Below are 25,764 nucleotides of genomic sequence, written 5' to 3'. Positions count from 1 at the left end.
GTTGACTTCACTTTGAATGGATGGTTGAACAAGAGAGCCCCAGAGGTTCATTCCAACCTGAATTATTCCATGATTCTGTGTAATCAGTCACTTGTTAAATCCCTGAGGAGGCTTATTCCTATACCAGAGTGCAGGGCAAATCTGAATGACAATAATAAACCCAAAGCTATGCAGAAATGTGGGGTCAGTGACTCACCCAAGTCACACACAGGAAATCGGTGGCAGAGAAGGCACTCTCCGCACTCTTAGGAAACCACTCTTTCGTTGGTGGAAAAGGAAGAGGATTAAAACTCAGTTTCCGAGCATCGTTTGGGTCCCGTGTGCCCTGGCCAGGAGGTGTTTTGGGCACCCATTCAGTGCTGGGCAGCTGCTCAGAAGAGAAAGGTGGAGCCAGGCTCGCTGCGGGCAGCACACGCTGACAAGCCCACGGCACTGATTAGGAGCCGCAAACAATATCCGCGATTTCTCCACCCTCTGGAAAAGATGCGTAAAATCCCGCTGGTGGAAAACTTGTTCCCGATACCTGGGCAGCTGCCGGCAGGCTCCTCGGCTTGAGTTTGCATCCAGCGTGTGCAGCAGGAGGAGAGACTCACCCGGTCCCACCCCCAGCCGGACTCTGCCCTGCCCTGCCCGCCCGCGCTGCCGCTGTCCCGCTGGCCGCTCCTCGGAGCCCCGTGTGACACCGCCGGAGCTCCTGGATGAGCAGGGACCCCCGCAGGGGTGGCACGGCCCCCCCAGCCCTCCCGACGGCCGCCGAGCCCCAGGCTGGATCATGCAGTGCATCTGCAGGCAGCCCAAGCGCACCGCGTCCCAGGAGAACATCCTGCTGGAGCAGAGCCGCAGAGTGGCCGCGCTGAATGGCATCAGGCTGGGTAAGGGACAGGGACAGCGTGGGCACACCCGGCAGCCGCTTCCCTTCTCGCTTCCCTGCGCAGTTTAGTGCTCCGCCCAAAATCCAGCGTTATTTTTAAATTCCCAAGGTTTCCTTTGTTTTCGTTTGCTTGTAACCACACGCCAGATGTGTGAACAGCTTCGTTGGAGGCATCAAAATATGGGCAAAGGCTCCGTTCCCAAATCTCTTGGGTTTCTGCACTGATTGAGGGTGTTTGGGGAGGGCAGTGCCATTCTCCTGCCCGGTTTCAGCCCTCGTTGCTGTAAGAGCGCAGGGAAGCAGGCAGAGGCTGCCGATGAAAGAGGAAACCCGGGGAGTTTCATAACTTGTGTGCCTGGCTATGAACTCACTGCTGGTTCCTGCTCTCCGGAGGCACAGCCCGAGTGGATGCAAGTGGGAAATAGCCATTTACTCACCCGAGTTCCTTAGATTTTATAAGAAGGGCTTTCTGTCCTTTTAAACCAGCAAACTTGAGTTAAATCTGGTCTGTAAGCAGGCAGGAGGAGACTTGTTTTATAGCAACTATAATTAAGTTCTATCAGATCAGCAGATTTGTGAGAACAGTGCAACAATACAGTTGTTGCACTGACAGATTAACACTGCCATCCTAAGGAGCTCCTCAGTGAGCTCCTAGCATGACAGCTATTGTTTTATTGGGCTTCCTGCTTGCTGTAAACCTGAGCTACATAAGCCAAAGGTTAACATTTCTGATATCTCAGTGGCTGAAGCTTCCTAGTGCAGTGTATCAACACGATGGTTATTGTGGTGCTGTGTGTGCTCAAGGCACTCCTACCTTGGCCAAACATGATTTTTGCTGTGAACATCACTGTGTGCTGAATATATTCTGTTCAGAAAGTGTGTGATTGATGTTTTGTAACTAGGGGCGTCCTGACCCTTGAAAGGCGCTCTGGAATTTTGCATGCTAAGTGTGTATTTGGTATTTTACAGAGGATGCTAAGCAAGACACAGTCTTGCCACATGCTTCAGGCAGGATTTGCATGTCTATTTCAGTGCAGAGATTGTGCTTCTCCTGCTAAGTGCTGTTATATAGTTGGGAGTCAATATCCCTGTCCTGCTGCACAGTGTTCTTAACTTTTACATGATGCATGTGTACAATATGTATGAGTCTGATTTTCATTGCTGTGAGATGGAGCTCTGGACCACAAACCTCCTCAGCTTCAGGCTTTGAGCAGTCTGGTCTAGTGGAAGTGTCCCTGCCCATGGCAGAGGGGTAGAATGGGATGACCTGTAAGCTTCATTCCAACCCAAACCATTCCACGATTCTCCATGGGGTTATTAGGAAGAAATCTTCAGGTTTCTGCTGGGAAAAGGTGGTGTGTTTGGTGGTTTTTTTTTACTGGAAAGCAGTTTAAATAACCAGCTGAGAGTAATGTCCCACTGACACATCAGGGTGTGTTTGTGGTATCAGCAGATCAGAGTGTCTTATGCTGCACTATGGCCCAACAAAAAGCAGGTAGGAACACAGAAGTTAAGTGACTCACCCAAGGAAAGAGTCAGTGCCAGTGCTTGCTTGGGCATGGGAGGCAGAGCCTGAAGCACTGGGGAAGAAGAAGAGGAGTTTTGACCATGCTATTACACTGACTGAGCTGTGCTGCTGAACAGGATGAAGGGCCCTGAGCTCCAGCTTGTGTCTGAACTCTGTGGTTCAAACCTGGAGGAGAGGAATCTGCTCTTGGCCTCCACCTTTGCCCATCCAGATTTGTGTTTATTGCATTGGTGCAGCTCTTTGGGATGTCCTGGTAGCAGGACACATTACAGATGCTGCACACAGGGTCTGTGGAACAAAACATGCCCTGGTTAAATGGATTCCTCATTCCACACTTGCAAACATCAGCATCCAAAGGATTTGGTGGGTTTCCTGCTCTCCTTGTCATGCCACAACAGGATGACTTGTCCTCCTCCTAGTCCTGTAATGACTGAGAGTGGTTGGAATCTGAAGAAAAAGAAGGAATTGAGCTGGGAGCAGGGATAGATATGTGGGTGAATATGGAGAAGGGAGAAGTTGGTTTCCTCTCCAGGGATGTTAATGAGCTGCAGGCTGTGCACTTGGAGAACCTTTGCCTTAGAGCAGAGCTCTAAGCCAGCTCAGGAGACCAAGAACCTGTGAAGCTGTTGTGGTGTGTGTCCTTCCTCCAGATGATCTGGCCTCTCATCAACCCCTGGGAATGCTGTCCCAGGTCCCATAGCTGGCCTCACCTTGTCACCCTTCTGTGCTTTGCAGGATTCAGATTTTTTCCTTCTCTCCATTAATTTTTTCTGAGGTTTTCTGTGGGGGAATCATTAAAATTCCCCTCTTAGGAACCTCCAGACCACTCATGAGCTGGGGAGCCAAGGAGTGCTGTAGCAGGAAAGACATTTAATGAGATGTCTGTTTTAACTTTGAGGAGAGAGGCCAGAGCCACCTTTGCAGGATCTCCAGCTTCTGTTCTGATGCTTTCAACTCTGGATGTTTCAGCCTGGCTCAGCTCTGGGTGTGCTCCTTGAGCTCTGCAAAACCAATAAACGGTGTGAGCTGCTCACAAAGTGGACAATGGACACCCCTAATATTTACCTCTGATGTAAATCTCAGGCTTTGGCAGACTAAAGTGCTCTCTTTAGGCCAGTGTATCCCAGTTACAAACTCACAGCCTAAAATGCTCTCTTTAGGCCAGTGTATCCCAGTTACAAACTCACAGTGCTGGTTTTTGCTGCTGCCACCATGACCCACGCTGGTGCTTTGCAGCACCTGGCACTTCAGTTTCCTGTATGGAATGTCAGGAGACTGGAATTTGGCCACTTGGATCTCAGGGTTTTGTTTTCCAAGCAGGCCTGAAGTGATGCCTGGTAGTTTCTTGTCTTGCCTTGTTTAAAATCCAGTGTTTCAAAGCATCTGTGTCTCCCAGAGAAGAACCAGCCCAGTGTCACAGGGGACACTGCACTGAAAAAATGTTATTTGTGAGACTCTACATTATGTTTGTGTAATACTGAGGAATGTCCCTGGAGTTGAGTGTCTGGTGTCCAAGTGGCTCCCTGCACTGTCAAGGTGAGGTAAGAGCAGTTTCCTCTGAGTTGGGATGTGCATGGTCAGCTATGCAGAGTGAAATGCTGCTTCACCAGCTCTGAGCCAGCCTCTCATGCAGTGCCACAGAGCTGCAAGGTGCCTGTTGCAGACAGCCCAGGATGTGTTTCTTGTGTTCCATGCTCTCTCCCTTCTCAGCCTGCATGCTTCAGATCTGTAATTAATGGTTGGTTGGAGGGACAGATTCTCCAAGGTATTTAGGTATGTGGAAGTCATGCGCTGCTGGGACACTCAAAACCATGTAGAATGTCAAATCTGTTTTCAGAGTCTCAGTAGGTGTCTGTTTCCTCTCTAGATGTCTCAAGTGCCTTCCTAAATCTAGGCTAAGTTGTGAAATCTGAAGTTCCCACAACCAGAAGGTTTGGTTGTTATTACTTGACATTGCATTGGCCTCGTAGTTTAAGAAAGACAGAGACCCTTTGGATGGTTGAGCAATGAGGAGATCCTGGCTGCTCCTTACTGCTGTCTTAGTGATCTGCTGCTGCCTGTCACCAAACTAAGCTTCATCTGATCTGCAGAATTCCCACATGGATAGGAAGGCACTGCTTGCCAGAGCAGGATGAGAGATATCTTTGTGTATTCCTGTTTCCGCAAAGGAAATTTTGTTGCAGAAGAGATCTGAAATCACTTGAAAGTTCCTGACAGCATTCCAGTTACAAGTTATGCAATTTTCCTTTCTGTGCTTTTACTTCTCTGTTGTTGGTTTTGTTGTAGTTTTTTTGCATCCTAACAGTATTTTACCTTTGTAAAACACCTGAGAATTACAACACAAAGTATTCAGACGCAGTCTGAGAAGCACACAAGGCTTCAGCCTCTTTTGTGATCATGAAATGGTGTGGAGGATTTCTAGGTCTCTGCTCTGCTCTCCTCCCCAGACCTGGCTGCCCTTGTGGAAGGGAAAACTCTTTGAGCATCATTTCTTGAGCTGTCTCTTAAAACATTCCCGCTTTTGTTTCTCCACAGGCCTCAAAGATGACAAGGACCTGAAGTTCCTCCTGAAAGGCAGCCAGCTGCTAAAAGTGAAGTCAAGCTCCTGGAGAAAGGAGCGGTTCTATAAGCTCCAGGAGGACTGCAAAACCATATGGCAGGAGTCAAAGAAGGTGCTGAGATCCCCAGAGTCACAGATCTGTGAGTAAAGTTTGCTTTCTCAGAGGTGCCTGGGGTGAACCAGGACCATTATGTGGTGTGGAGGGAGGGTTTGGAGCATATGGAAACCCAGGGCACTGGGAATATTTCTGTGTCTGCTTTGGGGTGCCCTGACCCCCAGGGCAGCACTGACTTTGACCCTCACTCATGGAGAAAGTTTCCCAAACTCCAGAAAAGACTAGAATCCAAAAAGTGTGCAACAGATTATAGAGAGCAGTGTAGGTGTGTCATTTGGTGAGAAATTTAGGTTTTGGGATTTTTAGTGTGTTGTGGATGGCAGCAAGATGGAGGGCACAGTGTATCATCCTGGGTTTCCTCTTCATGCTTCTTCTTCCTCCTTCTCCATGGGTTTGGGTGGCATTTTGTAATTGGGCAGAAAAGTCCCCATTGCAGCTCTGTGGGATCAGTTATTGGGTTAAAAAGGGAAAATAATCCAGGTGTCAGTTCTTAATTGGATAGTTTAGTCTTAAAAGACCTTGTAAGAAAAGATTGTTGGCCATTTTGTGCCTTGCTGCCAAACTCATGGTTGTGAGACTGTTTTACCGATAAGGAATAATAAACATTTGAGTCTGAACATGAACAATTGTCTCAAGTGCCTTCAATCCAGACCCAGAGAAATCCAGAACTGGAACTGCCACAGGAGCAATGGGAGCAGGTCCCTCATTCCTCCTGTGACACACACACACTGAGTGATGCTGTCACCCCTGGGACAGCCAGGAGGAATCTGCCATGTCAGGAATGGTCACATTGCCCAAGCTCAGGAGCTGCAGCCTCAGGTGGTTCTGGGGTGGGCTCTGCTGGTCTCAGCAGCCCTGCCTGCCTTGTTTCCTTCCCACATTGTTCAGGTCACTCAGGTGCCTGAGCCCTGATGCTCAGTGTGAGCACTTGTGGTGTGGTGTGTGGCTGCTGCTCCTTTCCCGCCTGCAGCCCCAGGGAAAAATTGGCATTTCAGCCTCAAAAGGGAACAGCAGAGATGTGGAAATCCAAGGGCTGACAGGAGATGTCTCTGGGAAGGATAGCCTATTCTCATCCTTATCTTAGAAACCCAGGATCTGCCCTATTATAAAAAGTCCAGATACTACAATCACCATTATATGGCACAGGAAGAACCATTCTGTTCCAGCCACCCAGCTTGGCACCATAACTGGGACCCCAGTTGAACCCAATTGTGCAGTCAAAGTGGAATCAGGCAGGGTGTGTCTGTTTATATCTTTTTTTTAACTTTTCATTCCATGTTTTTCTGACACATTTCTCTATATTTTCTGACTTTTTCTCTCTTATTTCACTAATCATTGTGATGTTGTAAATCCAGGAGATAAATCAGCAACATGGAAGATGCTTTATGACATGTTGAAATATGTTAATGACACAGGTATTTTTTTTGTAATGATCACAATTAACTAAATGAAGGGTGGGTCTTTCAAAGTACCTCTCTTCCTCCCACAAGCAGTGATAAGATTTCCAGTAGGAGGAGTAAAGTAACAGGGTAAAATATGTTTGGTTTGTAACCAGAATTTTCTCACATGACCTTGGGCACCTCTGTGCATCCTTCTCCACACATTTTTGTTCTCTTCCCTCTAACTGTAAAAGGCTTTGGATCATAGAATCAGAAAGGTTTGGGCTGAAAGGGACATTAAAGATCATGGATCAGGGAGTTCCAACTCCCTGCCATGGGCAAGGACACCTGGACCATGTTGCTCCAAGCCCCATCCAGCCTGGCCTTGGACATTTCCAGGAATGGGGCATCCACAGCTTCCTTGAGCAACCTGTGCCAATGTCTTGTCACACTCTGAGTAAAGAATTTCATTCTAACATCTCATCTAAATCTCTCCTTTTTTAGTTTAAGACAGTTCCCCCTTGTCCATCACTATCTGCCCTTGTAAAAAGATTCTGTGGCTCCTATTTTACACAAGGGGAAGGCTGCAGTGAGACCTCTCCTGAGGCTTTGGGCTGCAGGCTGTCCCATCCTGGGTGTTTGGGTCTCAGCCTGGTGGGGTCCTGAGCTCAGCTGGGCTCTTCAGGTCCCCCAGGGCAATAACCCATCACAACAACAGCAAACAGAAAGTCCTCAGTGGATGTTTGCTCCCTGCTCTGCTGAGCTCTGTCCCATATAAAACCAAAGTCCTTTGCCACATAATATATATCTTTCTCTATATAATTTATCTTGCTAATATATCTCACTCTAAATCAAATAAAGGCGTGAGTTGAGAAGAATGACTTTCAGAGCTCCCTTTCCTGTGCTCTGAGCCAGCAGTTTCCAAATTATGGGGTCTGAGAGCCCCTACAGGAACAGTCCTGACCCCGACCCAGTCCTTGGAAGTGAATGGGAGGGATCCTTGGGCTGTGGCTCCAGGTATTCTGATGTTTGCCTGGAGGAGCCCTGGTGGATCCATGGCTGTGGAGCTGGCATGGAGAAGAGCTGCAACTGGGGTTGTTTTACAAAGAAGAGTGAGATAAATCCTTTGAGTGGGCTCTTCTTGGGGTCTGTAGCTGCTCAGAGTGACCCTGAGATACATCAGAAAGTCTCTTTTCCCAGCCCAGCAGTCGAAGAAGGAGTCAGAGCTCTTCATTTCTCAGTCTCAAGGTTGTTTATTGTTTCTTATCTATAAAATTCTTTCTCCTGCCCTGCCGAGGTCCATCCAGCAGGACAGTTCCAGGCACTCTGCCTGCCCTTGGGGCAGTGTTATGTCTTTATACTAAAAACTACATGTACAATATTTACAATCACTTTCCAATACCTGTCACCTATGTTAGACAGTGAGCTTATGCTCTAAACCAATCTGTAAGTGCCACCATCACAGCAGAAGATGGAGGCCAAGAAGAAGGAGAAAGGCTGGACACTCCCAGATCCCTCCATCTTGCCCCCTGAACCCCCATTCTAAAAACCCCAAAAATCTATTTTTCACCCCATGATAAATTCACTGTCATTCTACTTAAACTTTCATGGCTTGTAATCCTTCATCTAAGGTTGGTAATTGTTTTTTCCAAGGGCTAAATCAAGGGCACAGGGCTCTTGGGCTCTGTGCCAAGGTCTCTGAGCCCCCTGACAGAGTCTCACATTCTCCAGGGCAGCCAGAGGAATTCCCTGGGTTCCCACAGGCTCTGAGCACAGCCTGAGGGGGTGTGGATTTATAGCACTCTGATGCACTTTGGTAGCTGGACGCTGCCAGCATTGCCACACTGTGGTGCCAAGCTCTTGGCAGGGGTGGAGGGATACCTGCAGGTGCTCTGAACACATCTGAGCCTGGAAGTCAATGAGAGAGATGAGTAAAAAGTTCTCCGAAAAAGTCCTAACCCATGACATCAAAGAGGTCCATTTCCATAAAATCATAGAATGGTTTGGGTTGGAAGGGACTTGACCATTTCCAGGGATAGGGTAGCCATGGTTTCTGTGGCCAGCCTGTGCCAGGGCCTCACCACCCTCACTGTAAGGAATCCCTGCCTTGTAGCTGATCTAAACCTGCCTTTTGGCAGTGTGAAACCTTCCCCTGTTTCCCTTCACTCCAGGCCCTTTGACAAAAGTCCCTCCCCAGATCTCCTGAAGCACCTGTAGGTCTGGGAGAAGCTCTGATGTCTCCTGGAGCTTCTCTTCAGCTTGAGCACCCCCAGCTCCCCCAGCCTGTCCCCAGAGCAGAGGCTCCAGCCCTTGGAGCAGCTTTGTGGAATATCTTCATTTGTGGTGTCCTCTGGGCTTGCTCCAGCAGTTTCACATCCTTGGAGGCCCTGGAGCTGCAGTGCTGCAGGTGCTGATCATGAGAGCAGAGGAGAGGGACAAAATCACTTCCCTCAACCTTCTTGTCATGTTTCTCCTTGCCTTTCTCTTTTATTGATCCTCTGAGACCTTCCACTCATGAGCTTTCAGAGTGATTGTTGTGTTTGGGTTTCATTCTGGAGCTTTTGACTTCAGGCTGCTCTGGGTCCAGGTGCAGGGTGGGTTACCCCTGGCTCGTGCTGTGGTCTCTGGCAGGCTCTGTCACCCCATTTTTCTTCTCCCTTGGTCCAGTGATGGCTGTCACAGCAGAGGAGGAGTGCAGGATCACGATTTGAGACCCAAAATCAGGGTGAGTCTCTGCAGAGAGTCACCCTTCCTTGCTAACAGACACTGACTTTGCTCTCCAGGACAAAGCCCTTCCAAAGCTGCAGATAAATTCCCTTTTCAGGATGGAAAAAAGGATGAGCAGAATGGAAACTGGGAGGTTTAGCAGCAGGTTTAATCTTATCTGCAGCATTACTGACAGCAGTGGATGCACCTCAGAGGAGGAAAGTCTGGGTAATCTAAGGGTTATGGTTTTTTTTTGTTTGGATAATTTCTTGTTATTCCTGTTGTTATTCTTATGACCATGTGGAAAAGCTATTTGTAAACCATTGTGTGATGGAGTACAGTAGATAAAGCTGGGGACTGCCAGGGTTAGACAGGAGAATCTCAGATGTTTGAAGTTCAAAAAACCCCACTTATCAGGGTTGTGATGGGAACAGATGTTGCCTGGATCAGATACATGGGGTACAAGCAGTACCTTCCTCTGTTGTCTTTATTTTAAACAACTGGGAATTTAAATTAGATGCTGTCTTCATAGCTGCATCCCCCTTTGGGGACAAGCTGTCCTTCCAAAATGGTTTCTGATCTGGTAGAATAATCCATTTTCTCCTTATTGTAAATAATTCCTTATTTTTCAGTATGTTCCATTTAGGCCCCAGGGCAATCTTTTTCCCTCTCCCTCAAAAGCCCTTGAAGCATCTTAAGCCAGTTTTCCAGCAAGCATGTTGTGCCCTGTGTGTACTCTCTGGTTGCCTCTAGGCGTGCTGGGTACCAAGGGCAGCTCAAAATCACCTTTAAAAATCCATTTTTCACCACAAGTTGTTCCTTTCTGTGGCTGAGCTACAACCAGACCCACACACACACTGCTGCTCCCGTTATCCCAACTGATGTGTAGTGCCATGGGAGGGTGGAGGCTTCTTTGGCCCATGAGGCTTTCACAGTGCTTTCTCCCTGGCCTCCAGAAACAGAGTTAAAGTGGCTGGATTAACAGTTTTGGGGGCAAAGAAAAGATTTATGTGAGGGAGCTGGAAAACTGTTCATTCTGAGGCAGATCACTGTGGTGTGAGGGAGGATAGCCTGTCACAAGCACTGTCTAATTTAGCTGTGGTCAAATACCAGATCTCATGTAGGTGAAAAAAAGTAAAAGGAGCAAAAAGGCACTTGCTGCTTTCAGTGAAATTGATTTTTGAAAGCATTTTCTTAAACCAGCTGTAATCCCTAGTGTGAGCTCATTTAAGCCAGACTCAATCCCTTTAAAAACTCTCTCAACTTGGGGATTTGTGGGAATGGTTGAAAACTTTCCAGTGAATCATCCTTTTGAGCAGCTGGTGGAGAAACAGAGTGTTCAGAGGCAGAAGGAAAAGGCTGAATGAGTCTGTTAGGTTTAGGGGTGCTGCAGTGGGGCCCCAGAGGTGGGGCTTTGGTACCTCCTGCACTGTGTCTCTCCTGGAGGCCCAGGAGGTGATGTTTTCCATGAAAAGCTTCACACACTGGAGCAGGGATGATTCACTGGGGCTGTGCTGTTGAGTCACAAGCAGTGAAGTCAGGAGAGAACGTCAGGAGTTGTAGATGAAATGTTTCCCTTTCTGGCCAAAAGCTTTACGTAAGAACTTCTATTATTTCTTTTTCTGTTTTTTGATTAAAATAATCGGTTTTGGGAGGTGAGCTAAACTCAGTTGGACTACACTTGCAAGTGATGACTGTATTATTACTTAAAGTCATGAAATAGATCTTTTGATCTGATGATTAGTTAGTCTCCCTATTAAAAATGCACAGCATTTGCTTCTGTTCCTCTGGTTTCTGGCACAGTTATAGGATATTTTTTGCTTGGTTTAAACATAGTACAAAAAGTTTATGTTTATAGCCTAGTACCTGCTTTTGGCTTGCTGGGAAATCTATGAATATCCTTAAAATACCATGCAGTGAACATATCATACCACTTTTGTAGAAGAATAAATTATTGTCTCCATTGAATCAATGTCCTGAACTCACTTGCAGAAGAACAGGAAGGATGTAATAATTGTGTAATTTGTGTTTGCTGGAGTCACACAGCAAAAGCTTGAAATTGTTCCTGATAAGTGTCTAAAGTCAACAGAAACTCTCAGCAACCTGTGTGCACACAGCAGGTAGCTGGCTGCACCAGCTGCAGCTCCTTGAGGAATCATTGCTTTCGTGGTCAGACAGGTATTTATCCCTGGAAAAATATTTGCTGATGCCAATGCGTTATGCAAGGCAGCCGTCAGCTGTGAAAACAAAACTGTCTGTGGGTCCCATCAGTTTTTATCAGAATCACTCAAGCCATCAACCACACCATTTCAGATGCAGAGCTGCTGTTTCTTCGATTGAGTTTTCAATCAGGCCACCGCGGGCATTGCTGGGACAGTTTTCATCACAGGCTGACAAATATTGACCTTATTCTCCCTTGCATATGTTAAATGCAAAGGCAGAAGTGTTGAGAGCCTCAGATCCAAATTTAGCAGTGCTGTGATGGCAGGGCAAGTAGGAACCAGTCACCAAAATAGTTTGCAGGGCCCTGGTTGTGTGGAAGGAATGTAAATAGAGATCACTCTCTGCTTCAGTGCCCCAAGTCATGACGGGCAGACTGAAAAGCTGGGTAAAGACCTTATATGAAAGGGTATTTCCAAACAACCTGTAAAATTGCATGTGCATTGCATCACTGGTTGTCAGCTGGTAAACACACTCCAGCAGTGAGGGCAGGCCGCTGTGCAGCAGATCTTGAGTCAGAACAAGCTGCTGAGCATGTCTGTGGAGGGGAGAAGGGAATGGATGGGGAATCAGCAGCTGGGACCTGCCACAACTCACACACAGGGAGATGAAAGAGCAATGGCTGGGAGGGCATTGTCACAGACATATTTTATGAAAAATCCTTTCATTAGGATCTTTTCTTCTGAGAAGCTGAGAGGCTTCAGCTTCTCCATGTTTTGCTGCTTTGGAATGTGATTTGGAGAATTGTTTACCCAGCATGTGAAATTGTTTTTACTTGATGACCAATGACAGCCACCTGTGTCGAGGCTGGGAGCAGTCACAGGATTTGATCATCGTTCCATTCTTTCCATTCCTTGCTAGCCTTCTGATGAAATCCTTTATTCTATTCCTTTAGTATAGTTCTAATATATAATTTTCTTTTAATATAATATCTATCATAAAATAATAAATCAGCTTTCTGAAACATGGAGTCAAGATTCTCATCTCTTCCCTCATTATGGGACCCCTGTGAACACCACCACATTTGGTGAGCCCTGAGTGAGGAACATTACCACAGCAGGGCTCATGCTGAACCCACCCTGAGCCATGGTGTTAAAGTATCCCTCAGGGATCAGGGTGATGGATATCCTTTGGTATTCCCAGCCTGGGGGACTGACAGTGCTCCAGCTCCTGCTGCTCACAAAGGTCCTGATCCCAGCTTTGTGTGGCCATTAGCATCAGCCACCCCTGGTGAAAGCAAAATCAGCTGAACAGCTCTTGTCAGAACCCAGGAAATTCCTCTGACTGCCCTGGAGGACTTGAGACTCTGTCAGGGGGGCTCAGAGACCTTGGCACAGAGCCCAAGAGCCCTTGGAAAAAACAATTACCAACCTTTATATGAAGAATTACACGTCAAGAGAGTTTAAGCAGAATGATAGTGAATTTGTCACAGAGTGAAAAATAGATTTTTGAGGTTTTTAGAATGGGGGATTGGGGTCCCAAGATGGAGGAATTTGGGCATGTACGGTGTTCCTCCTTCTTCTTCCTAGCCTCCATCTTCTGGGTGATGTTGGCACTTTTAGATTGGTTTAGAGTAGAAACTCACTGTCTAATATAGGTGATAGGTATTGGGAAGTAATTGTAAATATTGTACACGTAGTTTTTAGTATAAAAAGATAACACTGCCCCAAGGACAGGCAGTGTGCCTCAACCCGACTGGCCAGACAGACCTCGGTGGGTCAGAGAAAGAATTTTATAAATAAGATACAATAAACAACCTTGAGGGGGAGAACAGAAAAGTCCTGACTCCTCCTTTGACTGCTGGGCTGGGAAAAAGAAGCATATCTCAGAGTCACTCTGACCAGCAGAGAATCAGAGAGGCTCCTGCTGGGGTGAAACCAGAGTGAGGAGCAGCACACAGGGCACGCTCAGGTGCTGTGAAATCCATGGAATGTCTCTGCAGGATGGTCCTGGGGTCAGCTTTCATCTGCTCCTCACAAGAAGCTGAGCTGAGGTGCAGCTGGTGAGAGTCTGGCCTCTCTGTAGATGTGCAGGATGGTCTGCAGGCTCTGCAGGGCTGAGCACGTTTCTCATCTGCATTTCTTGACAGTAAACAGAAGTGATTTACTGAGCTAATTAGAGTGGGATGGATTAATTCAATGTGACTGAATGCCACATGGCACAGGTCGCCTGTCACTGACAGGGGATGGGATAAGGAAGGGATCTGAGGCGTTCTTGGACTAACTCAAGGGAGGCTGTTTTGGCAGTGCCCACACAGTGACCCTCCTCTCCCCTTCATCAGCAAAGGCACAAGAAAGGAGAAACACCTGCCACTCCTTGTCCTTCACGTGCTCAGTAGTTTGCAGGAGGTGCAGGTTCAATTTCTTACTTTCTCTCTTGACAAATACTCTTGACAAAATGTCTCATCTCAAAGGCCTATCAAGCAGGAGGAAAACAAAGGGGTTGTTGTCTCCTTCATTCCTCCTTTCCCTTTATTCCTTAGGACTAGTAAAGAGTTTACTGCTCATGCTCCCAGCACGGTCTGGACATTTCAGTTGTGGAGCAGTGATGAGAGAAGAGATGGAGAGGCCAGGGCTCCTCTCTGACAAGTGCTTTCATCATTAGGAGTGTTGTCAGGCTCATCCTTCTGGCACTTCTGCACCAGAATCATAGAGTTGCTTGAGTTGGAAGGACCCTTAAAGATCATTCAGCTGATTTCTTTTAAGAGGTGTTCCTTCTGCATGAAGAGATGAGTTTGCAAATATAACACCAAGCTCCTTGAAAGCCATGAGGAGAGAAATCCAAATCAAGAGATATACCCAAAATTTACATGTTGGTTGCTTGAAAATACCATGGGCTGTCAAAAGAGTCCTGAGGGCCTGAGTCATCCCTGCCAGGAGTAAAAGAGGAGAAGGGTGCTGGGCTGAAAATCAGCAAGGGAGAAGCACAAGAGCAGGAGCCAGTGATGAAAACTGAAGGGAGGGCTAGAAAGAAAGTTCTCAACATCTCCCTGAGAGTGGTTCAGACAGGAGGAATTCCACTGGCTCCAGGGAAGGCTGCTGTACATCCGTGTCAGTGGGGAGCCTCTGGCTGTGTGAGCAGCATCCAGAGCAGCCAGGAAGGCTGACCAGGATGTAACCTGTGTGAGTTGGTGTCTGGAGGTCAGGAGGAACACAGGCTGCCTTGTGCTGCGCGTCATCTTTTGGGCTCTCTACAAACCACCTCCTCAGCAGACGCAAACACTCCGAAGGAGATGCAAACTTTCCAAATTCTCTTCTGCTTGTGGTTATCTCCCCGCTGTGGCGTGATGGGGAAGGAGCAGGGAGGCTGCAGGGAGCTGTGATTGATGGCTGTTTGCTGGGAGTGCTCCTCTGCTGTGAAACATCTCTGTGCCCCAGTTATTTTTGATTTCTCCTTGCAGATGCACACAGTTTGGGACTCCTAATAGAGTACAGTCACTGCCTGGGAGCAGCTGATAAAGTACTCATGCTGGGTTAAGATTTTCCAGAAAAGAGATAACTTTAGCAGATGGCTTGGGCTGAGTCCTTTGGCTTCAGCTTTTTTATTGATAGATAAAAACAGTACACACAACCAAGCTATGGAAAGCTATAAAAAGTGTCCTTCCTTACCCTGCTTTTTAACAGTTCCTGTGGTGATAGTTTCTCTCCTTCTCTCTTGTGTGACTACAATAGATATCAGTCGTGCTCTTCAGCCTTCCTTGTACCCTTTCTGTACTGAGCAGCTCTTTTATCTGCATCATCCTCTGAAAAGATCAAGGCAGCCCTTCCAGACACAGGTTTTCAATCTTTTTTTTCCTCCCACACAGCTCTCTTTTCCAGTGGATTCATGCAGCCACGTAATGGTTTCCAAAGAATCCATTCTAAATTTCCAATATTTAACATCAGATTTTCTGGTCTTGGAAACAGGAGGCTGTTGCCAGCCCCAAGTTTAGGGGCTGATTGCACAAGCAGACTGAGGAGCCATTCTGCAGGACAATAACTCTTGTGAGCCAAGCAGTGGTGAGCAGCTGGCAGGTGGAGAGGAATAACAGGATGATCCTTCCCACTTCACTGCCATAAGCACAAGAGATCTGGAGAGGAGGAGAATCCCACATTTAAGGACAGTCTGTATATGAGATGCCCAGATTGCACTTCCTTTCTGGTCAAGGGTCCACTGTAGCCATGGATTAAGGGTATAACTTATCCTGAATTTTTTGTTTGAATAGGACAGAACAGCTGTGTTCCAAAAGCTGTTTTATTTCCCACTGGCTATAAAATAAACCTAAATAAACTTTAGACTTTTTGATGGAACTGAATCTGGCCAAACATAATAAGATGCTTTACATTAAAGGTGAAGTTCCACCTTAGGCACAACCACTATAATTTGATTAATGTCCTGGTTAAAGGGCAAGATCACCAGGAAGGCCCAGCTGTGGGGGAATTGCAGCCCTTTTTAATCTGGTTTTAGTACTCAAACCCATAAACTTTCACTCAGAGGTAAATTGGCCAGATATCATAATTCCACAGCAGCCCATCCCAACCCAACCTTTTCCTCCCTTCCCCTCAGCTGATCAACTGTTGGCCTTTGCAAAGTGATAATCAAAGACCACACAGAGATAACAGCTCATAATTGTCAGGGAAGAGCTTTGCCAGCTCCAGGGAGCTCCTGGTGTGTTCTTGTATAGGAACCAAACCAGCAAAGTGCTCTGGAAGGTGTTTGACCCCCCCCAGCATCTGGTGAGAACTTGAAGCAAATGTGAAGTGTTGCTTTTGGAAAGTCACTGATTTTTGAAGACTGGAATTTTGGATGGTTTGTTGCAGTTTTTCCCCCCCAAGCAGCTGAGCATTATCATGACTGCTCTGGGAAAACAAGGAAAGTTTTCAAACCTCTAATGAGCATCTGATGAATTTTGAATAATCCCAAGGCAGCTATGCCAAAAATGTGCAGGTGGTTACTGAGTTGGGTCTTTCTACAGTGTTGACTTTGAATAAACTGGGCATTTTAATGGTGAGATGGATGTTTAAAGGCAATTTTCTCCTATTCAGCTAAACTTTGGGGGTATTTCATACTCATGCACTGTTTTTTTAACAAAGCTTCAGCTCAGGTTGCTCCAAGCCCCATCTAACAGGGCCTTGAATACTTCAGGGATGGGGCATCCACAACTCAGGGCAACCTGTGCCAGTGTTGTATGAAGTGGCCCATGAAAGACAAAAGAGGCTGTGGGTGCTGCTGGGAGCTCACCTGATTTCAGCCCAGTTTGAGGGCTCTGATTGCTCTCAAGAGCATTTTTAGGACTGTCTCTTGTTACTTGCATTTGTTTAATAAAAGTCTTGTCATGCACTGCTCCTTCTGGATTGCCTTGTTTGTGCACTTAGCAAGATTGGAGCAACTTCAGGGTTCATTTCCACCAGCTGAAGGGCAGAGATGGAAGTGGGGAAGGATGATCTTGAAAAGAGTGTTTTGATTTCTTACACCAAGGAGGATAAATTCTACCCTTGACAGAGGTCAGGATGGAGTATGGGTGATACCAGACTGCTGTGAAACTTTGGTCTTTGCCTCCTTCATTTGCACTACCGTGACTGAGAGGAATGGATGGGATCTTAAATTTTACCTTCTCACTACTTTTGCAACCTAAAGAAGGACAGTTTGTTCCTTATCCTCCTCTTATTGAAGTCACCTCTTAATTTGTCCAGAGGGACTGTGGACTTCTCATTCCTGGAATTGTTCAGGGCCAGCTGGATGGGGCTTGGAGCAACCTGATCTTGTGGAAGGCATCTCTGTCCATTTCAGGGGTTGGTCTTTAAGGTCCCTTCCAACCCAAAGCATTCAGTGCTTTTAGGATTTTCCTGTGGGGTGATGCTCACAGGGAGGCACAGCTCCACCCTCCCCGTTCTCAGGGGGAATGAGTCAAGGGATGCTCAAGTCAGGGATGCTCCAAGGACTTGGAACCAAATTCTTGGCTGTGATTTGTGGCTCATAAAGGGGACATCACAGCATGGCACCTATGGCATATTCTGTGTCTTTATTAAATAAAGAACATAGGGAAAGAGATTTTCTTTTTAATATTTCTTGCTCTTTCTAGCCCTTTTGAGTTGAGTTTTCTTTAGTACCAAAGCTTGGGGAAGGGGGAGGAGAGGAAGGGAACCTCCAGAGGCTTCATGAAAAGGAGAAAGAGTCATTTTTTTAATATCCCTCACCAAGGAGAGATAAGGCTGAGTGAACCCCTGCTGACAGCAGGCTCTGCTTTCTTTCCACAGTCTCCATTGAAGATATCCGGGATGTGAGGTCAGGCCATAAAACAGAAGGGATGGAAAAGTACGCCAAGGATGTCCCAGAGTATCGCTGCTTTTCCATCATCTTCAAAGACCAGAGGAAAAACCTGGACCTCATTGCGAGCTCAGAGGATGATGCCAACCACTGGATTGCTGGCCTTGGGAAAATCATAGCCCACAGCAACTCCATGAACCAGAAACAGAAACTCCAACAGTATCCTTTGCCTTATAAAGTGATTAATCACGGACAAAGATGCACTTGTCTTTCCATGTGGGTGGGGATAGTAGACTAACCTCCTTTTTTCCCTATTCTGGGTTTTCTCTTGCATTGATTTTGCACCCAGGCAAGCTCCCTGGTTTCCAGTGCTTTTCCCCCCTGTTTTACAATGATACCAGCAAGAGTGGAGTCAGGCTTAATGTGGCTCCTTAAGCAAAGAATTCCCTCTTTCATGGAGCTCCAGATAAAACAATCATTATTTTTTTGTGTTCTTCAGGGGTCTGTTTCACTTGCAATGCAGTAAACTCCAGGACAGGCACTTCTTGGCAAGGCATGAAAAGCCCTCTCTGTTTACAGTGTTTCTCAGTAATACAAGGAGAGGGAACTGATTCTCCTCTTCTCACTGCCAAATTTACTCCAGGGTAGCTCCACTGACTTGAGTGAAATTACTCCTTATTAGCCTCAGCATGGGAGGAAGTTTTGCCCTGAAAAAATCTGCATTTGTTCTAGTGACAATGCAGAGAGCAGAAAGGAAAAGGCACAGAGCAGGAAAGGAGAGTGAATTCATTATGAAATGGAGAGAGGGTGGTTATTGGGTGAAATCCTGGCTCTGTTGAATTCACAGGGAATTCTCCCTGAGGCTGCATTTCACTCAATAAGTTGCTTTGCAAGCAGAGGTCTCATGTATAAAGAGAGGATATCTGTGGGTGGAATTTTTGGGTGGATTTTCTTCAATCCCTGTGGAGACTCTGACCATGACATCTGAACCTGTTGGCTGATTTCACCCTGATTTGATAGAGATACAGTAATAGTAAAATATTAGGTTCCTTTAAGCTTCCCAAAGGGAGATATTCAGCTATCAGAGAGGAAAACAGATACCACCCTGGGGAGAGAAAGCTGCTTGGGCTTCATGGCTTGTTTGACACCAAACATCAGAGAGGAGGGGAGATGCAAAATCCTCAGCTGGGAAAAATCACAAAGCTGGAGCTCAAGTCTGAGAAGGCACCAGGAATGTTGCCCTCAGTTAAGTCTTCACTCCATGTGGGTTCTCTGTTGGGTAATAATGCACTGATGAAGAGGGAGATGGTGCATAAATGCTGAGCATTTCATCTTCTGTGGATTCTCTGAAGCCTGAGAAGCATTTTCACAGCCACAGTGCTGTTCACTTAAAGGAATCAGACTCCATTAGTTCTGATGTGCCTGGGATGTCCTGTTTATCTCCTGCATTATGAGTGTCTTTTGTTTGGATGGTTTTTCAAGCTCTGGGCTGTAAGGTCACTCCTCAGCCACCCCACAGTGTGCAGGGGAAAATCTGGGCTACAGAAAGTTGTCCCTGGAGCATATCAAGTTAAATATATTGCTGAAAAACTTGCCTGTAAGAAGAGACAAGATTTTTTAAGGGGGGGGAAATAACAATGACATTTGCAAAGGAAGAAAGCTGTAAATTTCCAGCATGGAAAAGTGCCTTTCTGTCTTTGGAAAGCAGAATTGAAGCTAAATAGGGTGGGTAGGCAAACCATATTTCTGGAAGAGTAATTACTGTGCAGTGCTGGCTTCCAATCTGGGCTTGTCTCAGGCCATTTAACGTAACCTGGAATTACAGAACAGCATGATTTCTCATTTGAAATTTGATGATGTTTAATTAAAGCCTGGGATTTTAAATTTAGTCTGCCTTCACTGGGTTTGCTTGGCAGCGTGGGCTTGCTCAGATCTTCCTTAAACCTCAGGAGTGTTCTCAGCATCTGTGAGCACAGAGGGGAAGAGTCAGGGCATGAGATGTGTGGTGTCCCCTGCCTGTCCCCCATTACTGGAGAGTTGCCCTGCAGGGTATCTTTTTCAGCCTCCCAAACCCTTGCAAAACAAGTAAGGAATGTGCAAGTTTTTAAAAACAAGGATTGAAAGCAAAAAACTCTGCTAGTTTCAGATGGGGCTCGTTCAGTTTGGAATTCAGTGGAGTGGCCTGTGATAGAAGGGGCTGGGATCAGTGTCTTATGTATTTTTCCAGTCCTATGTTCCTACACAGATAAAACTCCCACGTGCTTGATGAGCATGTCTGATGTTCTCATACACAGAGCTCTGTTCTAATAAGCCTCAGATTCAACCTTGTAGCAGGCTGGCATGGGTAGTTTAGCAAATATTGCAGGTATGTGTGCAGGGAAGGCTTCAGACCAGAAAACACAGAGGACTTTTCATTTGAGCAGGGTGGCACTGTCTGCTTCGGTTCTGGGGTTTATGTGTGAGCTTTTCTTCTGGTTTGAAAGCAATTACCAGAAGTTCTGCAGCATTTCTGTTCTGAGCACACTCATGGGATATCTGCCAGATAGAAACCAGAGAGGGATGACTGAAACTGAGAGAAAGCTGGTAGCCCTGGAGCTGGCACAGCCTTTAAGAACCAGAGGCTCTCCCTGGATGCACAAAAATGGGAGAAGCTTTCCCACAGAAATGGGAGCAGCTGCTGCCCAGTGCACTCAGCCCCACACAGGGGCACAGGGTGAAAAGAAAGACCACAGACAGGGCTGGAAAATGGTGTTTGTACCAGAAGAGAGGGCTTCCAGTTGAAGTGTTTTGTTCATCCAGCTCCTCCAAGCTCTCCCAAAGCTGAGGGGATGCAGATGGATGGGGAGTTAGGGTGTTTTGGGGGCAGAATGCTGCTGTTTACTGAGATTTCAGTTGTCTGTACCCTCCTTTTTCTCTCTTTGCTGCTTGCCCTTGCAGCAAGAGGACCCACTGTGTGTGCCTGGGCTTTTCCTGGGCTCTCTTATTTCCCTCCTGCATTTCTCAGCCTCCTGGAAAGGCATCTAAGAGAAAAACATCCTCCATAAACAGGTAGGACATGGGCATACTCTCTTGCAGATGCATTTACTGCCCACATTTTGCCTACCAGAGAGGACTTTGAGTACATGCATGACCTCTGGGTGCCCATTATCAGAGGAAATGATGCAGACTCTTAAAGAAATGTGGGGTTTTTTTGCAGTGGTCAGCACAAAACCAGTAATTTCTATGCTCAGAAGAGTAGTTTCTATACACCCCTCCTGCTCACCTCTGGCTGTGGCAGGCTGGATTTCCTCTTGTTCACCAGAGATGGGTTTTCCTCCTGCCTGTTGTTTTTAGGGAGGGTTGGGAAGAGGACCTGAGGTGCAGGGTCAGGTGCGACATTCTGACAGTCTCGTGTCAGTGTGACAGACCCTGTCTGGAGCAGAGCTGGTGGAAGGATGTCTCGGTTTGGAAAGACAGGAGTCTGCTAAGGAAGGCAGGAGCCTCCCCTGATATGGAGAATGTAAACCCCACCCCTCCAAAATGCTATAAATTTTAAATTAAGAGGCTCTCAGGCAAAAAATATGGGAGCAGGAAATAACAGTTCTTTAATAGGGAAAAGAAAAAAAATAAAAGCATAAAATAAGCAATGCAGTACACTAGAACAACACTGACAGAGTCAGAACCCAGCCTGACACCCTGTGGGTCAGGGTGTTGGTGGCAGTCCCATTGGAATTGTGGCTCAGCCCTCCTGCAGTGTCAGGGGTGGTTCTGCTGGAGCAGGGATCCTGTAGAGAAGGATGTATTCTTCCTCTGAAGATCCTGTGGAAGAAGAGGCAGCTGCTGTTCCTCTGGGGAATCCAGTGGAGAAGCCGTGCTGGTGTCTCAAAACCTCTGGATTATATCTGGGTAGGAATGCTTGGCTCCTCCCTCTGGGCTCACATCTCCCAATGGGATGCTGTAGTTCTTATCAGCCATGCAGTGACATTCAATAGCTGTTATCAGCAATGTCCCCTCCCGAGGGAGGTGTGAATGTGGTCACTCAGAGAGAGATAAGGCAAACTGCCCACTTGACAAAGGTAATCTGCCATACATAATTGAAAACATCTTGCATTGCAATCTTCAACAAGGGGTTGTTCTGCACCCCGGGGTGGGTGTGGTGAGCTCCCAGCACAGCATCCTCTGCTCATGGCAGCTTCATTACTCAAACTGGGTTTTCTGGGAAGAATCAGACCCTGGTTCAGGGCTCTGGAGTGTCCTTGGGAAATGCAGCCTCTCTTTATTTTGGTTTCCATGTCTAAAGAAGAGGAATATTAATATTACCAGGCTGAGACGGATGTGGGGTGAGGTCATTGCTTAGCACCTGCCAAGATTTTTAAAGTCAGAAAGTTCAAGTTTCCATGAGACAAACAATGCTCACTAACAGTTTACAGATATCTCCATCACTAGGAAATACTTCAGTGCAGGGTAGCTCTGGCAAACACTGTTTCAGGGTTATGTTTACAGCCCCTAAGGCTGTTAATGCCCTTTTCTGGGGTCATTTTAAAGGCCCAGTTTAAATGTTACAGCACTATATGCCTCAGCTGGTTTGGCTGATCCTGAGCTTTACTCTGATTAGCATTCAGAATGGGCATTTTTTTGGAAGTTTTTCTGGAATTTGGAAGCATTGTTTCCTATGTGAGACATGGAAGGTTATTATTGGAGATCAGATTCTTACTTTGATCATTATTTTTCCTGTTGAAAAGCAGATATTTTTCTGGATGACCTTTCTTATTTGACAGTAAAACAGATTAGACAGACAGTTCCATGATGCAAAAAGCAGGAATTTTTTTTTGGTGTTTAAAACTGCAGTGTGTCTCAACTGTCTGACATGATTTTAGAGACTGAAAGAAAATAGAAATCTCAGTTCAAAATATCTGACATCACATTAAGAAGATCATTCTTATAGCAGTTACTCCTGATTCATAGATTCACTAAAGTGATTAAAGCCCAAGCTGTTATGAAATATTATCACAGTGCAGCACAGTGACAGACCCTGTGCATTTCAGCTGGGGAAGAAGACAAGACCCACAAAGTTTGGTTGGATTCCACTCACAACAAATTCGTAGGAGATACAGGTAGAAATCCCTAAAAATATGCTGAAGGTGAGTTCAAAAATTATTATTGATCATTCTTTTGGAGTTCACTGCTCACCATGACACACCAAATATTGAGCAAATCCATGACAATGAGTTTACCAAGCTTCTCTTGGGAGCTCTTTTCCTTCTTTCCTTTATCCCCTTTTTAACCGTCTGGAGCAGAATGTACTTTCTGTCATAAAAGAGAAATCAAACTGTTTCTGGCTGTGGCCAGGAACTCCTACAGGGTAAAGAGAGCTGTTCCAGCCTTGGCCAGATGGTGAAAAGCTTCTCCCAGGTCACCATCAGTTGTATCCCAGCACATTTTCCTCCTGCCAAGGCTCCATTGTGCTCTGTGGGAACAGGAGGTGAGGTGGTGGCAGCTGCTCAGGGTGATTTACAGCAGCTGGAGAGGTGGCTCAGAGCCTTTAAAGAGGATTTCCCCCCTGCCATGTGCAGCAGAAGGTGTTTGGGTGTTCAGGCTAGGCAGTGACCTGGACAGGTTTCCTTACATCCCCCTGCAGCTGGATTCACACCTGCCTGCGCAAAGCTGACAAAAACAAGGACAACAAGATGAGCCTGAAGGAGCTCAAAGACTTCCTGAAAGAAGTGAACATTGAAGTGGATGACTACCATGCCAAGAAGATTTTCCAGGTAATGGGAGCAAGCAGAAACAGGGTTTGCTCATTGGTGAGGTCAGGGTGTCCCACAGCTTTCACCTCAATGTGAACTCCTGGCTCCTTTGCTTGCACCAAGGAAGGACTCTCAGATTTTGGTGCTCAGTAATTTATTGCCCAGAATAATTGATTCCCACTGAGTTAGGCCAGCACAATGCTTTTGATGAGGAGGTGTTAAGATCTTTCTTCATAATCAATGTCAAATTTTGCCACAAAGCAGAAAATGAGATGCAAACATGAATAGTGCAAGAAAAAGGGAAACAAAGTTGAAGTCCCAAGGGTCTTAGGAGTCTTGTGTGCCACAGCTGCATGTCAGTGCTTAAGTCTGGCTGAATGCTGTTTGGTTACAATTGTGAACCCAGATCCCCACCTTCTCAGAGGAGAGGGCTGCAAAATGTCAGGTATAAACAAACAAACAAACAAAAAATACAGTACAAATTAGGAAAAAAAACTTTCCAGATTCATGATAGATACACAACATTGCACCCAAGCCTGGACTAGTCTGATTGATTTAATACTCCCAAGGCACATTTAATCTGGTCAGGGATGTACACTTCTAAATTTGCAAGATTCAGCTTATTGGCTGAGCCTATCAAAAGATAAGAAAGGGATGAAAATTTCTCAGTTGTTAAGCTTTGGGTTTCTCTCTAGAGAATCCATCCTGCTGAGGTGAGATAAAAACATCTGGATAATTTCCAAACTTCCATCCTGTCTGAAGCAGGATTTGAATTAATGTGTGTGCAGTTTCAGAAATGTTTTTTTCTGATCAGTGGTAAACACGTGGGTGGTTTTGGGCAGGAGTTCTCCTGCTCCTCCATGTGGGCAGGCAGCCTTCCCCAAAGGAGGTCCAAATTTCCTTGTCTTTGCTTTTTAGACATCTCTCTACTCTTCAGGAATCAGGGGGAAGGTCATCAGCAGATCTTAAAGAATTTCAGCTCACAAAATATTCCAGTTGTCCTGTCTGCTCTGGCTGGTGGATCCCATCCTTTATTCCCAGGGAGGTCCTAGAAGAGTGGAAATAAGGCTGGGAATCCCCTGGTTGAGCTGCATGTGTCCACTGGAAGGAGTTGCCAACACTTCCTTTGCAGTCTGTGCAGGTGAAGCCAGTGGGGAGCAGGGTGTGAATCTCCTCACCCCAAAGGATACATCTCACATATAGGAGATGAAAAATTCCCACATCTTCACACATCAACAACCTGAAAAAAAGCAAAAATCACCCTTTTTTTCCAATTATTTTCCTTTTTTTTTATTTTAGAGGCACAGTCTCCTCTTATTTAATGAACCTCTTCTGCTGTCCCAGTAGTTACAAGGGAGCTTCAGGAGAGGAAACTTGATGAAATTAATCCTTTTTGCTTAAAGACTTCAAGTAATTGCTAAACCTTGATTCAACCCGTGGAAATGCAGGGAGTTAGTTGGAGTACCATCATTAAGCAAGTAATTTTAAAGTTTCCTGTATAGCCCCTGGAAAGAGAGGCTCTTTGGAGGTTAATTCAGATCTCCTGAGGGCTGATTTGCCTCCAGGAAGGGTCTGTCCTGCTCTTAAAGGAATTACATTTTCAATTTGCATCCTGCCTCAGCCTAGATGGACCAGGGCATTACAGCCCATTAAAGGGTGATCTTTTCTGTCTCACAGAGTTTTTCTTCATTTAGTCACAGGAAGGAAGGGTGAGCAGGGGCTCAAGTGGGGGCTGCAGGGCATGTTCTCGCATTATTTTTGCCTTTCCTCTCATGACTCTGTGTCCACATCCAGGTTTGGGACACTGGAGTAGAACATATTGCAATGCAACCAGAAATGATGCAAAGCTCCTGCCATTGCTCACTTCATTTTAACCTGAATATTCATTCTGATGCATCAGAAAGGTGTTTTTGCTGCCAGGCCAAGGGTCATGCAGGACTCATGGCTTGTGATGCATACATGGGAGGTAAAACACAGTATTTTGGGTTGAGATTCTCTAATTTGGACCTCTTGTGGCCAAAGCAGAAGGAACCCACTTTTATACTGAGCATCTGATGTGTCCTGGAGTTTGACTCTGGTGCTGTTGCTCTGTTTTCATCACAGCCTTTAATGGCAACTAATGAATAAACTTCCCCAGGCACACACCACTTAAAATGCCAGTTTTCTAGGAGGAATATCTTGTCATTTTCCCTGTCATGTCTTAAAGAAAAGAACATTTGTAATTCACAACATCCCTGCTGTCTCCACCAGCTGCTTTCCCTCTTTATATTCCTTTTGCAGTTGCTAAGCATCATGTTCAGCTCAGCTTGGGGGATCTGCCAGAGCCACAGAGCAGGATCACAGGCATGGGAGGCAGTGAGGAAAAGGCAGTTCTTGAACTCTCAAACCTATTTTGGAGGTGTTTGTAGTACTG

General features: G+C 46.2%; 1 protein-coding gene across 2 annotated transcripts in view; it reads left to right on the top strand.

Moving 5' to 3' along the window:
* Positions 1 to 25,764, top strand: part of PLCD1 (phospholipase C delta 1) — a 56,294-nt gene that overhangs the window by 7,863 nt on the left and 22,667 nt on the right. Inside the window, exons 1-4 of one of the 2 annotated variants that reach the window (XM_064703833.1) lie at positions 410 to 872; positions 4,935 to 5,099; positions 17,616 to 17,844; positions 23,243 to 23,372. In XM_064703833.1, the coding sequence (XP_064559903.1) occupies positions 773 to 872; positions 4,935 to 5,099; positions 17,616 to 17,844; positions 23,243 to 23,372 (624 nt within the window). In that variant the 5' untranslated portion in view covers positions 410 to 772. Of the gene's footprint in view, positions 1 to 409; positions 873 to 4,934; positions 5,100 to 17,615; positions 17,845 to 23,242; positions 23,373 to 25,764 lie in introns of those variants that run through there. The other variant, XM_064703834.1, reaches the window with a different exon arrangement.

Source organism: Zonotrichia leucophrys, chromosome 2 (genome assembly GCF_028769735.1).
Source record: "Zonotrichia leucophrys gambelii isolate GWCS_2022_RI chromosome 2, RI_Zleu_2.0, whole genome shotgun sequence".
NCBI classification, from domain to species: domain Eukaryota; kingdom Metazoa; phylum Chordata; class Aves; order Passeriformes; family Passerellidae; genus Zonotrichia; species Zonotrichia leucophrys.
Note: the sequence above shows the minus strand (reverse complement) of the source record. Positions and strands in the feature narration are given on the sequence as shown.